This window comes from Eptatretus burgeri, chromosome 12 (genome assembly GCF_056783735.1).
Source record: "Eptatretus burgeri isolate ZD-2024b chromosome 12, Ebu_testis_v1, whole genome shotgun sequence".
Lineage (NCBI taxonomy): Eukaryota > Metazoa > Chordata > Myxini > Myxiniformes > Myxinidae > Eptatretus > Eptatretus burgeri.
Genome location: NC_140972.1, coordinates 14,801,061 through 14,815,883, shown reverse-complemented (window position 1 = coordinate 14,815,883; position 14,823 = coordinate 14,801,061). Strand labels below are relative to the sequence as shown.

Below are 14,823 nucleotides of genomic sequence, written 5' to 3'. Positions count from 1 at the left end.
CAGGTATTTTCATTTTAATTTATTTGTTTTCATGGTTTCTAAATTTCTACACACATGTTTTCACTTTGTCATTATCGGGTATTTTGTGTAGATCGGTGACAAAAAATTTAAATTTTATGCTTTTTAAATTCAGGCTGTAACACAATAAAACGTGGCCAAAGTCGAGCGGTGGGGTGTGAATACTTTCTGAAGCCACTGAAACCACTATATCTCATTCACTTTGCTTCCAAATATTTATATACTTTAGTGTTGCTACGTCAACTACCTTTCCTGGCAGTGTCTCATATCAACAATTGACTACATGAAATACCTTTGTCGTATCTCTTTCCTTGCTTGCTTTAGCATTTCGTAATCTCGAGTTCACGACAATTTAAATCAGAACAATGGATACCAATTTTACAATACCAACGCTACTTTCCCACCTCCCACCAACCCTCACCCCCCCTCCCTCCCCGAAAACAAAACTTCACCAAGTTAATTAATGATACTGTGATACAAAATGCTCGACCAACAATAGGCCAGTGTGACGTCATTGCATGATGTGTTTGTGTGATTTCCGCACACAATGTTCCCGGTGCGTTGTTTTCATGCCTGCAATCTACCATGTGTTGAAAATCAATGTTTTATGGCAGGAAAAAAAAATGGACAAAACTGGCTCTCTCACACTTCCTCCCCTCTTATTCTGTTGAAGCAACGTATGTGTAACGTGTTCATACACTCATGTGTCACCGCTTCGAATGACAGAGACTTGCCATTTAATTGTTGGAGGAGGCAAGTGGTAGTGACGAGATCTTGAGTAAATTTATTTACAAGTTGTTCCACTCTGCAATCTATTGTGTTAATAACATGCATTATATAACTCGTGAGGTTGTGACTTATCCCAGCCACGTTTCAGGCCCTGCCATGGACCATTGGTCTTCATGGACTGGTGACCCATTCAGGTTCTCCCCTCGTGCATGAATGTCGTGATATGCTTGTGAGCTCTGTAAATAATATGGGCCTCTAATTATTATTATTATCATCATTATCATTATTAGAGTGGGTGAAGGGATTTCAGATACCAAACTTGCACTTTGTCAAGCTAGTTATGGCAGTAATTTGATCAAGGTGCCAGAATGAAACCATGGGGTCATGGACACCCGCCAGTGAATGCGAACAGACATGACATCAACGTTCATCCGATGGAGGAGTACTCGTTGATGCAGCACCTTGCCTGCAAAACACCAATCCGAGATTATAGTCAGGTCAGGAATCTAAACAGGACTGGACAACTCAGAGGCATGTACACTGGCCTCTGAGTTCACCTGGTAGACTTGATTTCCAAATTAACCTTCACAATGAAAACGCAGAAGCAGTGACATCAAATTTTGGAGCTGAATTTCAATTTTTTTTTCACTGAGAACGAATGCAACAGGTAGGAAAGAGTGAAGACTCAACAATGAGTGTTAAACTAAGCAGGACGGAAAAGGGGGAGTAATTTGGGAAGGAAGTTTCAGTGTAATTAGTGGAGTGAGTTGATTAGGAAGAGTTAGGGTTAGTGTATGACCAGTTAGGGTTAGTGTATGACCAGTTAGGGTTAGGGTTAGTGTATGACCAGTTCTCGACAGAGTTTGCGAGCAGTTGTCAAATGTGCACACTGCACTTCCATCAAAAACTGTCACACATTTCTTTTTCAGCATATCAACACGTCAGAAAAACAGGTAAGTACTTTATCACCCAAGAAGCCTTTTATTTTCTGGAAAACATTTTTAGATCCTCGTGGAGGATCTCTAAGTCTTACTCACGTTGTTGTTCTTCATATTCTTCTTGTGGACTTGTTGGTTTCACAGACTACAGTTTTCATCGAAACTTCCTGAAACTTGGCGTATATATGTAAAAATACCCCGCGCAGACAGTAACGATCTCCAATTTTGAAAATTCCTCCAAGAAAAAAAGTAATGACGTCAAAATATCTCCGCTAATGGAAATCGCCTAAAAAAAATTATCTCCAAAACTTGGCAAGCTTTTTGAATTCTGTTTGTGGGAATCGAACAGGGCATTAGCAGAGATGAATTACCGCACATATGAAACATCACTATGATGTCATATCAATTTTTATGACGTCATTCCTATTTTTTGACATTTTTTGTTTCACAACCCAGTTTTCATCGGATCTTCATGAAACTTGCCATGTATACGCAGAAAGCCCACGCGCAGGCAGAAACCATCTCCGATTTTGGAAATTCTTCCTAGAAAAAAAGTTGACGTCATAATATCGCCGCTCATGGAAATCGCCTATACCATTATCTCCAAAACTAGGCAAGCTGTTTGAATTTTGTTTGCGGGAATCAAGCCGGGCATTAGCACAGATAATCACAAACCTGATACATCACAATGACATCATATTCGTTTTTATGATGTCATCATTAATTGGACGAGGATCTTAGCTCATTTGAGCTTGTTATTTTTTGGGGTACTTAAGCTGTTCACAGTTCAATAAAAGTTACTCATTGCATCCACATGTCACCTCTGTTTTTAACACAATTTTCCAAGAAAACGTCACTAACTAACCAAGAACTGATACAAATGGTCTCAAACTTTGCAATCCTGCTGTAAGGAGTCGAGGACTTTACACCGCGGACATGACCTCAAACACACACACACACACACACACACACACACACACACACACACACACACACACACACACACACACACACACATACACACACACACACACACACACACACACACACACACACACACACACACACGAGAATGGGGAGGGTGAACTCTATGGATGGGACACCATTTGCTCCCCCCACGAAGAGGCCCAGTCTGGTCATAATAAATAAATGACAGCACATGGTTATATTTCTGAGCATACAACACAAGAAGTAGGTGATGCCACTCCGGAATCTTCAAAAGAATCTTCAAAAGGTACTTTACTCTCCTGGTGACAGTGGCCAACTGTGCACATACATCTATGGCAGAAATCAATCCGTAAATGTCCAAATATCTGGACACACACACAGCTAGATAGAAAAAGTAAAAAAAAAGTTATATATAGTATCCTCTTATTACATCATAAATTATTACATCAAGAATCTTGCTTGCAACACATTATAGTAAATCCTTTCACATGCGACCTTTAAAGCAAAAGATCGAATATTTCGTGTTGACTGCGATATATTTAGATTACAACCAAAGTAGCTCACGATTAGTCACGAAGATGCCTTCAGGAATGAAAATTCGAGATTCTGTGGAATCCCTCCCTGTGAATTCTCTCCTGGATTCTGTGGAATCTATAGCTCTCAACATTATTGGCATCTCCAGCCATGAGGCCAAAGCACATGAACTGTTGCTTTTACTTTGCAAGCAGGTCGGTTGCCTGATATTTATGCCTTTCCTCTGGTCTATCTCCTTGTCCTCTCTCAGCCTTTCAACCCCCAGCTCCTCGAGGATGCACATGTTATTCCGGTACCTCCTAAAATCGAAGCTGACTGCACACCTCAACGCTTTTGTTCCTCTTTTCTCCCATCTGTGCAAACAACCTTCGTGTAGATGTTAAGTTCTATACCACTCTTCCCTCCAGGGCTTCAAGCAGGCAGTGGACCACCATCTCATGTGATCCCCCATCCTTATCCACAGTCTTTTGTATTACCCCTAATGACCCTAACGTAATCCAACCCTCATATTTGCAGGTTATTGTGCTTACTCCCCTCTTCTTATCCTATTCATGAATTCCCTTGTTTATTGTGTCGAACTGTTGCCTCGCAGTCCCTCTCAGTTCACTCTTCCAAGAGCCTCGATTTTGTAAAATATAATATGTATATATTTTAAATTGAATCACCTCAGAAGCAATCCACATATTTTGTATGCAAATGGAGAGGGGGGGGGGGAGGTTGCGAAAATGAAGGGGGTGGGTGGAGAAAGAAAGAAGGGTAGAGTTGGGAATGAGTAGGGAAACAGATAACAGAGGTTGGAATAAGGGAAAGGGAGGAAGGGGGAATGTTTGGGACACATGGGAGCATGAGGGGGGGGGGTGTAAGTCCAAAAAAAATGTGCTATTTTTGAATGGATAACATGTTGAATGCAAATTAAGATTTAGAGAAGCCGGTGTATTGCATAATTACCAACCACTCCATGGGATATTTGAATGCGAAACCCCAAAATAATGAATAATCTCAGATCTGATCAGTAATACCAACAATACATTCATCTATATATTGTTGTGGTTGACCAAATTCGCAAACCACCATTCAGGTCCCTTAGGTGAGATATCTCTGTAAGTATATGTGTAGTTAGGCCCAAACCCGTTGTCTAGAGGGAATAAATGTCATTCATGCGGGCTGCGACTCTTCAGGATAGCTGTTTTTCTTTTACTATCTTTATTTTGGACCAGCCGCCATTATTACCACCACCAACCACGTCTCAACAGCCATCACACAACAACCACCAACCACAATGCCGCTTCACAACAACAACCACCAACCACAACGCCGCTTCACAACAACAACCACCAACCACAACGCCGCTTCACAACAACAACCACCAACCACAACGCCGCTTCACAACAACAACCACCAACCACAACGCCGCTTCACCACAACCGCCACGACCTTTACCGTCACAACTCGCCACCATCGCATCCACACCATCTCGCGCCACTTGTGGGCGCGGATGCTGGACTCGTGCGGGGCGCGCACCGAGCAGCGTGTTCAAAAACATCACGGACTTTCCGCAGAAAACGGATCAAAAACGACTCACGCCCACTTTTGTTCCGTCCAATCGGAGAGCGTGGGCGATTTGGCCCCGCCTCCAGGGCGTTGGAGTGAGGACGCTATATGCAAATTCATGGATCAAAAAGCATTCACGCCCACTTTTCCTCGGTCCAATGGGGAGCCAGTTAGAGAGGTGAAGGGTCGGAGGCAAAGGGTCAAGGGTGAAAGAGCGAAGCCACGGGGCTTATATAAACGGCTGCGTTCGTCAGTTCAGTTGGAGTTGTGCGGAGTTCAAGAGAGTCGTCGGTGGAGCTGGAAAGAAGTGGGAGAAGTCAAGAGTGAAGAGTTGGGATGAGCCAAGAGAGGAGACGGAGAGGGCGAGTAGACGGAGCTGTGGAGAGGTGACGGCGGCGAAGGCGGACGAGGGGGTGCTCGCGTCGGTGCCGGGAGCTGCACAGGGAGAGGCCAGCAACGCGACCGAGGTGGAGTAGGAGACGCTCGCCGCGGGACCCGAGACAGGGTGATATCCTCCTTCCCCCGAGCATCAGCAATCCCCTCCTGTTTCCCCCCGCGCTGAGATAGTGCGACAAAGGGGGCCCCTTTCCCACCCCCTACCAGACACTGTCCGCGAGGCCCGCGGAGTTGAGGCACCACCGCCGCTCTGCGTCTCATCATCAGACGGGTAGAACCGACACGGTCTCGGCCCCAGGCCCGCCTACCCCCCTCATCCTGGAGGGTGGTTCTCTTTTCTTTTGCTTTGGGAATATGTGTTGTCGGCGCCGTCTGTGAAGTAAAATTGTATAAGTGTTGCCGTGTGCCCCGTAGTCGGTTAGATCTGCTTTGTTGCATTTGCTTTTTGTGTAATATTGCATTGTCTTCTTCTTTTACATGTGCTTTTGGTGGAATTGTATATGTGTGCTTTCCGTTCATCGCGAAATAAATGTGCTTCATGTTGAACTGTTTTCCCGCTTCGCTTCGTCTTTTCTTTCATTGAATCTCCATCTTGCTTCACGTAAAGGGTTGGTCGTGGGCTAAAACGCCCGATAATTAATCGAACCGTCGAGGCCGACGAATAACACCGCTCGGTTATCCCGATAGTACGGAACGGGTCGCTTAAAGTGGCCCGTGTCCGAAGTCGACCTGTGGCGAGGTGCGATCGCCCGGTCTACCCTCCGTGTGGGTACTTAGGTAGGTCGAATTTGGCGAGCAACCCTATCCCACGCGGGGGCCGATTGGCACGATCGCGGTGAGACCGAAAGGTCCACCCGTGACTGGTTCCCGGCGTTAGTCCGAGAGGGTCACGACTGGATTGTCCGTCCGGTGGGCGACGTGCCGCGATTCGAGTTACGTGGCCGTCCGCACGCCGGCGGGCGCGAATCCGCAACAATATGAATACTGAAGGACCGATTTTGTGCTCCCAGCGGTCGCGTCACGTTTTTCTCGGTACTGTGACCTGGACTGAAAGAAACTTCGTACCTGTAAGAGTGCATAGCACATCGTGGCAATAGTCAAACTTCAACTCTGAAGCAGAATAAACACTTTTCGTTTTACATTCGTTTACATGGCGACGTGTGACGTCACCGCTGAGAGGCGTCAGGACGTCATGACATCATCGGTCATTCGCTGACGTCATTACGTCTGTCTTCGACAGACCGTTACCACTGAGATGTGTAATTCCACTCCTCGAAAATAGCGTCTGCAATGTAAAACCCTCTTCTGCACATGCTGACTACCTCAGAATGTGAAGTTCACACAAAAAATGTAACAAGAAAAATTGTATCTTCTATATATAAATACTGAAGGACCAATTTTGTGCTCCTCTTAGCGGTCGCGTCACGTTTTTCTCGGTACTGTGACCTGGACTGAAAGAAACTTCGTACCTGTAAGAGTGCATAGAACATAGTGGCAATAGTCAAACTTCAACTCTGAAGCAGAATAAACACTTTTCGTTGAGACGGGGGCGAGGAGTGAAGAGACGGGAGCGAGGAGTGAAGAGGCGGGGGCGGGGGATGAAGAAACGGGGGCAGGGAGTGAAGAGGCGGGGGTGGGGGATGAAGAGACAGAGGCAGGGAGTGAAGAGGCGGGGGTAGGGGATGAAGAGACGGGGGCGAGGAGTGAAGAGGCGGGGGCAGGGGATGAAGGGACGGGGGCAGGGAGTGAAGAGGCGGGTGGCAAGGTAAGCAAATTGAAAGCGGGAGATGGGGGGGAAATGGGGGGGGGGATGAGTAGGCGGGGGCTGGGGTGAATTAGGCGGGGTTGAGTGTGAGGGGGTGGACAGGGGGCGGAGGCCCAGGGGCAAGTAGTGGTGCGGGGAATCAAGAGACGGGAGACGGGGAGTGAAGAGGCGGTGGCGGGGCTGGGTAATTAAATTTTTGGGCGGGGGTAAGCAACTTGAAGGCGGGGGGAATGCGGCAGGGGCGGGGGATGAGTAGGAGGGGGCAAGCACACCCTGTCCAGTCCATGTCCCTCGAGTGTGGGTGAGCTGGTGAGGGTGGTTGAATGAACGGAATCCGTCTGTGACGGGGTTTCAGCTAGTTTACATTGTTTTATTAATGTTCGTAAGAATACATATTGATGCCTTATGCAATGTAGGCTTTGGAAGAATTACAGCACATTCATCAGGTAAACGTGCACACGAGGTACAATAATACCTGGTACAAATGTATGGAAGTTCCAAAGTAGATCTATACCTGACCAACTCTCTCAAATCGGGTTGCATATCCCATCAGGGCATCTTAACTTGTATGAAAAAAGATCAAAGTAACATTAATGGTGAAAATACATTTCAACAAATACTGCAGATTAGTTAAAACAGTTGTGTCATTGTCTGTGCACTTTAAAACATTCAATAACCTTAAACTCAACAATTGTCTGAAAAGAACACAACATGGTATCTCAATACTATTCTCAGTAAAATCCAATTTCGATGTGGTGGTTTGAGAGGTTAATAAGCATTACTAATCACATGGTTGGTACGTAATTAACAATAAAATATCAAAAGTTACTCATTATAGCTGAATGTTTGTTTGCATAGAATAGACGTGTAAAAAGTAAGGCCACTCAACATATCTGTATAAATCTATAGTCAAAATATCACGAACATTTTAACAAAGTAAATTTTATAAAATTGTCTTTAATGTATGATGCGATGAACAAGTACGAGTATGAAACGTTTCTACAAAGAAAATTAAAAAAAAAAACATTTCATACATTTTTGTTCCATTATATGTTCGAGAGGATTCATGTTTGTGCCATTCTTCTGCATTAATTTTGGAAACTGCTCAAAATACACACTTAAAAACTTTGTCATTTTTTTTGATTCTGTAACTTGTATGTTAATTCTAAAAAAAAATCTGATAATTTTTTTTGTTGTGGAAGGTGATCAATCCAAAAATATTACAAAATCTCAGGTTCAGTCGATGATTTCAGGGATAGTATTTTGAAGGAGAGAATCACTTTCACCTCTATCTATTTAATTAACCACATTAGTTACATGCTTTGTCGTTGAACCATTTTTCTTGCAACACTTCATTTTGAAAATATAAGGCAAAGAAGGATTTTCCACTGAGTGAAGTTATCACTCTAGACAAAAAAACAAAACCAACAGGTTCTTCATATAATACCTTATCAAATTAATAAATCTTTAACAAAGCAGGTGACGAAAGAAAGCAATGACCAACAACAATCAATACCAGTCAGTATAAACAACCCGAGGATGAGTTTACCAAACTTCATCTTCCGTAGAACTTCTTGTTGAGTAAGAAAATCAGGAGGTTCACATTAACCTTTGCTTTGTCAAACATCTTCATGACAGCCACACCTTCATACTGGAGCTGCAGCAAGTCCTTTGAACATGAATGATTATGATGCAGGAGAGAAATAAAAGAGCATGTTATACATGGAGGAAATGAAGACAAATAAAACTGAAGCAATTTTGTTTGTGAGAAAAAAAATCAGAGCAGTTGATAATGAAATGAAAAAAAAAATTGCAACATAATTCTCAAGAATATAACAAAATCGTTGAGGTGTGCAGTCAGTTTGGATTTTAGGATATATTGTATATTGTTACAGATCTCGTCTAAAGAAGTAAAATGGGGGATAGATTCGAATAATTATTTTATATGTACATGTTCAAGTCAGTGTGAAGTAATTCCTGTCAATGATAAAGTGTGTCGAGCTATAAAAGAGAATGATAAAGTATAAATATAAAAATGACCATTTTTACAGCCATTTTTCCCTGCTGTGCAGGGGTTTGGCTTTTTCTTGAGGCAATGTTTTATGGCCGGATGCCCTTCCTGACGCCAACCCTGGTCGCCTCTTACAACACACAGGAATATGGTACACCTATTCTAACTGTGGCATACACCGGGACCAGTACACTGGCACTCATTTCGCCGACCTCGGAAGGATGACAGGCTAAGTCAACCCCCTGGTGTTAATTCAGCAGCCAACGGGGCTTGAACTCAGGACCCTTGGATCCCAAGCTGCCACCCTAACCACGAAGCCAACACCAGGCTTAGAATGATAAAGTATATATATATATATATATATATATATATATATATATATATATATATATATATATATATATATATATATATATATATATATATATATATATATATATAGTGTGTGCGTGCGTGCGTGCGTGCGTGCGTACATGTGTGTCCTCAAGAACTCAAAATCCATGAAACCTGGCGGCTCCAAACTTTGCATAGATACTAAGGAAACTCAAATGTAGTGAATCAATAAAAATTGGATGTTTGGGTTAAGGTAAACACCCCTTTTGAAGATAATTAATGACCTCATAATAATTTCCCTTTATCAAGGTGTTATCCTTGGTCACCTCGCAGTCCCTCGCTGGGGACTTAATTTGCCTTTTTTTAAGGCCTGCTCAACAATCCTTTGACTTGGAACAGGCCACAACAGTTTCTTCATGACAATTTTTTTTCCACTTCCCTCACTCACATCATCGAATGCCGAGTCATCTGACCTACGAATCACTAGATACATGGCAATGCTTATAAACATCCAAATACGCCAGCGTCTGTGGCTTTATTTCATTTATACACATGCCATAACCTCGAGAATCTCTTAATCTGAGACAAATTCCAAAATTTAAAACTTCTTAATTGACCTCAGAAGAAGTTCCGACTGCTAAAAAAAAAAAGTGTTCATTTATCTATTTCAGACGTAGCTTGACATTCCGGGTACATGGTGTTTATTTGACTGATCGGCAATCGATAATTATAATCGTTTGCCAAGATAGCCGTTCCTTATCAACCGTTTTGTTCTCTGGCTCGCTCTGCCAAATTAGCATGAGACGTGTGATGCTAATTGGTGTGGCGCTCAGCCGACCCAGAGACGTCAAACAGTACGTGACTAGTGGACATGTGATCTGGCTGGGGGTCTTCAAACTGGTTGACTGCTGCAGTCACATTGAGGCCACTCGCACCAGGCAACTGGCATGACGAAATGACTTCAACAATGTTCGTGTATGACTTACTGATTATTTATGTATGTGTAAATGTATATATATAGTGTGTGTGTGTGTGTGTGTGTGTGTGTGTGTGTGTGTGTGTGTGTGTGTGTGTGTGTGTGTGTGTGTACGTAATGGTGCCAGTCCTAGCTGTAAGTTAAGATTGCAGAAGATATATCGGTATAGGTCTGCTCTCTGTCTGCTTTATTAAGTTGCCCATTTTGTTGATTCAGCACACATTTCTTTCTATCCCTGCTTTACATACAATAATAAACTACCTTCTCTGTGCCACATATTTTTCCTCGCCTGCCTGTAATAAATGATTGTGTAGAAATGGTCCCAGCTCGTTTTTGTCTTCTCCTTCATTGATCCAGCATGGTCCGTATCCTAGCCTAGCTGGGACTTTATTCCCAATGATCCGTTCTTTTAGCCGGTACGTCCTTGGCAGTGTCGCTCGGCTGCATCTCATCCAGTAAGGTGACCCGGTTCGGACAAGGCATACCGAGGGCTTGTCCTCTGGTAATTAGGTCACGTGATTATTTTTAGGTAACTGGATAAACCTTAGACGGAGGACCATAAGTCACGTGGTTGAGTTATTGGCGTTCACAGTCAGTTAGCGACCCGCCGCATCACGGACTTATTAGGGTGCATCAAACGCCCCCTTTTTTGCGAAAGTTTGAAAAACATAACGGCGATAGGACAGATGTGTTCGAATTCATGAAAAAACATTTCTCATTATTTTTTTCAGAATTTTCGCTCATCATCTTGGGGATCCACATCGGGGTCAAAGTTCAGGCATGCAGCTCCTGCGCATTTTTCAGAATAAGCGTTATTTTTCACTGTATAGTGATCAAAACTTGTATCTGGTGGTGAAATAATTCTGACATTTTGATGTACTGCTCCTTTGGTGATGTTCCAGTGATATAGAGCCAATCAAATTTTCTGGGAAATTTGCCGGGAAACTAGTGATTTTCCCAGAAAAAAAACAACAAAATAGTAAAAAATGTTCTGTCAAATTCGCATTCTGTTCTTTCAATTCTGTCAAATTCTGTCTGTCATTTCATATGTACATATTCAAGTAAGTGTGACGTAATTCCTGTCAATGATAAAGTGTGTCGAGCTAGAAAATTCTGGTTCTGTCAAATTCACGGCTTTATTACCCAGAATTATGTGTATTCATATCAAGGTACTCATATAATATTATTAATGATCAAGTTTCAAGCGTTTCCGGAGATTCGGATTCTCTTTCCTGTCATTCTCAGTGACTTGTTGCACATTCTGAAAGTGTTCTTCAGAACCAGCTGCACCGAGACAGTCGGTTCCGAGTTTTATTAAACGTTCAGCCGCATCATTAGTTACATTGAGTGCTTTGGTTTTAGATTTTGAATCCACATTGGCTGGAAGTGTTGCCCACTCACTCACTTCATAAGTTAAGAATGAATCGTCCAGTTCAAGTTCTTGGAACACAAACCAAGAATCAACCGAGACAAAGTCAGATAGACGAGATGTCAAGTGAATGTCCTTGGGGAAGTAAGGCTTTCCGAAGTCTGTACCAAAGCGCCCAATAGGCAATAGTCCAAGTTCCTTTGTCCAAACTTTTACAGTCCAAACTGTCCAAATCGTCCAAACTTTTACATTCATGATCTGCCACGTGTCAAATTCTCCGTGAAAACACAATTTTCGGGGAAAAATACCATTTTCCGGGAAACTGTGCCAACAATTTACAAGCCAACCATGTTACAAACATCACCAAAGGAGCAGTACATTGATATGTCAGAATTATTTCACCACCAGACACAAGTTTTGATCACTATACAGTGAAAAATAACGCTTATTCTGAAAAATGCGCAGGAGCTGCATGCCTGAACTTTGACCCCGATGTGGATCCCCAAGATGATGACCAAAAATTCTGAAAAAAATGAGAAATGTTTCTTCATGTATTCGAACACATCTGTCCTATCGCCGTTATGTTTTTCAAACCTTCGCAAAAAAGGGGGCGTTTGATGCACCCTCGGAGTTATCCGTGTGCGACATCCTGCGATTCCGGGGAGTCTGGTGGGAACCCGAGATAGTGTGTGTTGCCTGATATTTATGAGTTCCCAATGGTCTGTAACTTGTATGTTAATTCTCAAGAAAATCTGATAATTTTTTTTTTGTTGTGGAAGGTGATCAATCTAAAAATATTACAAAATCTCAGGTTCAGTCGATGATTTCAGGGATAGTATTTTGAAGGAGAGAATCACTTTCACCTCTATCTATTTAATTAACCACATTAGTTACATGGTTTGTTGTTGTTATACATGGAGTAATTGGAAGACCCCCTCAGTGGTCTTCTCACCCCGACCCCCGGCCGCAACAATATTGTATATATTCAGGCATATTGCCAGTTTATCCCTACATCCATTGGCCATGATTATGTTTGTTGAGTGTTTCTTTGTATGATTTTTACGAGTGAAATAGTAAAGTGTTACACTTACGCTTTGTTTTTTTTTTCCATTTTCTGTTTATCACAATTCTATCGCACTCACGCACGCAAACACACAATTAAGCCATTTGAATTGATAGAGATTTCTTGTGACCATCCCTACCTTGCTTACATACTTCTTGGTGCACCATGCCTCCATCCTTTTGCATCAATTTTTTTTTATTATTACTTGTGTCTATACTTTTTTAAAAATGTATTTACATTTTTACTCACCAGATTTAAAAAAATGTTTACCACACTTCAATGACGGCAAGTCAACGATAACTTGCATGGCTGCGTGCATGCAAGCTTTAAGCCGCTGTCACACTTTGACGATTAATCCAGCGTATGCCGACGTATGAAAAATTTGTTGAAAATGCTGGCACACGTCGAATACGTTATAGGTAAGTTTTGTATACGTTAAGAGCACGCTGGCATACGTCGTAGTATGCCAAGCTCGTCGACAAATTTTAACATGCTCAAAATTTTTTGACGTAAGCCAGCGTATGACTCACACGTTCCACATACACTGGCCATAATTTGTAGGCACGTTACGCGATTGTTGACACACGTCGACACACGTTACTTGTAAGTTACTCAAAAGTCGAAACACGTCGAGGTAATGTTTAGCGTTCCCGAAACTTATTTCTAACCTATGAGTAACGTGCTTTGAACCTATGAGTAACGTATCTCCAACGCATATTGACGTATGTAGACGTATTTGACGTCTTCCGGACGACCACAGAACTTAAGGCCCTGTCACACCTTGACGATTCAGCCAACATATGCCTGACGTGTGCAAAATTGGGCTAAAACGCCAGCACAGGTCAAATACGTTATGGGTAAGTTTGTATACGTTAAGAGCGCGCTGGCATACATCGTAGTATGCTGGCAAACATCGTAGTTCGCTGAGCTGTTAGACAAATTTTCCATGCTTGAAATTTCCCGACGTATGCCAGCGTATGACTCACACATTCCGCATAGTGCTGGCCATAAGTTGTAGGCACGTTACACGATCGTTGACACCCGTCGACACACGTTATTTGTAAGTTACTCAGAAGTCGGAACACGTTGAGGTAATGTTTAGCATACCCAAATCTTATTTCTAACTGTATGAGTAACGTGTTGTAGGCACATTACGCAATCGTTGACACACGTCACTTGTAAGGTACTCGTATATCGAAACGCATCAATGTAATGGTAAGCGTCAGTGTTCCAGACTCCCTGGTTTTTATTTTATTTTATTTTCTTCTGTATGACGGTCATGTTGACACTTCGATTTCTAGTGCGGTTATAGTATAATATAATTAAAAGGCTGCCGCTCAACGATTTAAATCAAAACTGTCATACCGAAGAAGAAAAAAAAACCAAGGAGTCTGGAACACTGACGCTAACCATTACCTTGACGTGTTTCGACTTATGAATAACGTACAAGTAACGTATGTCGAAGTGTGTCAGCGATCGCGTAGCGTGCATACAACTTATGCCAGCGTATGCAGAATGTGTGTCATACGTCGAGTACGTCGAGAAATTTTCAACATGCTGAAAATTTCTCGACGTACTCGGCGTACAATGACGTATGCAAGCGTACTACGACGTATGCCAGCGTACTACGACATATGCCAGCGTGCTCTTAACGTATACAAAACTTACCCATAACGTATTCGACGTGTGCCGGCTTGGTTCGGCAAATTCTTCATACGTCGGCATACGCCTGCTAAAACGTTAAGGTGTAACAGCGGCTTCACACTTCGATGTCTAGTGCGGTTATGATTTGAATCGTCGAGCCGCAGCCTATTAATAGCCTACGCCACGTGATCGTCGGCGATACGCTGCCGCGTGCTATGCATAAGTTAGACTATCGTTAGGCATAGGTTGTGAACGCCGACAACACGCTCAGCATTCGTTGGTACAAGTTATCTATATGTGATTAAAACGTTTTGTGTACGTTACTAATACGTTATGCATACGTCCAACACGTTATTATACGCCCAAAACTTGAAAAAAAACATCAATAGTTCAGCGTACGCCAGCGTTTTACATACATTTTGATACGTTGCCATGCGCTGGCTAAAACGTCAAGGTGTGACAGCGGCTTTACTGAACGTGTTTCTAATTTACAGCTACCATATAATGGCGTATTGGCAGCGTTTAGGGGAATTGGTATATAAAAATGG

General features: G+C 42.7%; 1 protein-coding gene across 2 annotated transcripts in view; it reads right to left on the bottom strand.

Moving 5' to 3' along the window:
• Positions 1-7,228: 7,228 nt before the first annotated feature.
• The window catches only part of LOC147015141 (ras GTPase-activating-like protein IQGAP1), a 255,416-nt gene continuing 247,821 nt past the window's right edge, over positions 7,229-14,823 (bottom strand). For both annotated transcript variants that reach the window (XM_085849637.1, XM_085849638.1), the window contains one exon: positions 7,229-8,548. In XM_085849637.1, the coding sequence (XP_085705763.1) occupies positions 8,435-8,548 (114 nt within the window). In that variant the 3' untranslated portion in view covers positions 7,229-8,434. The remainder of the gene's footprint in view (positions 8,549-14,823) is intronic.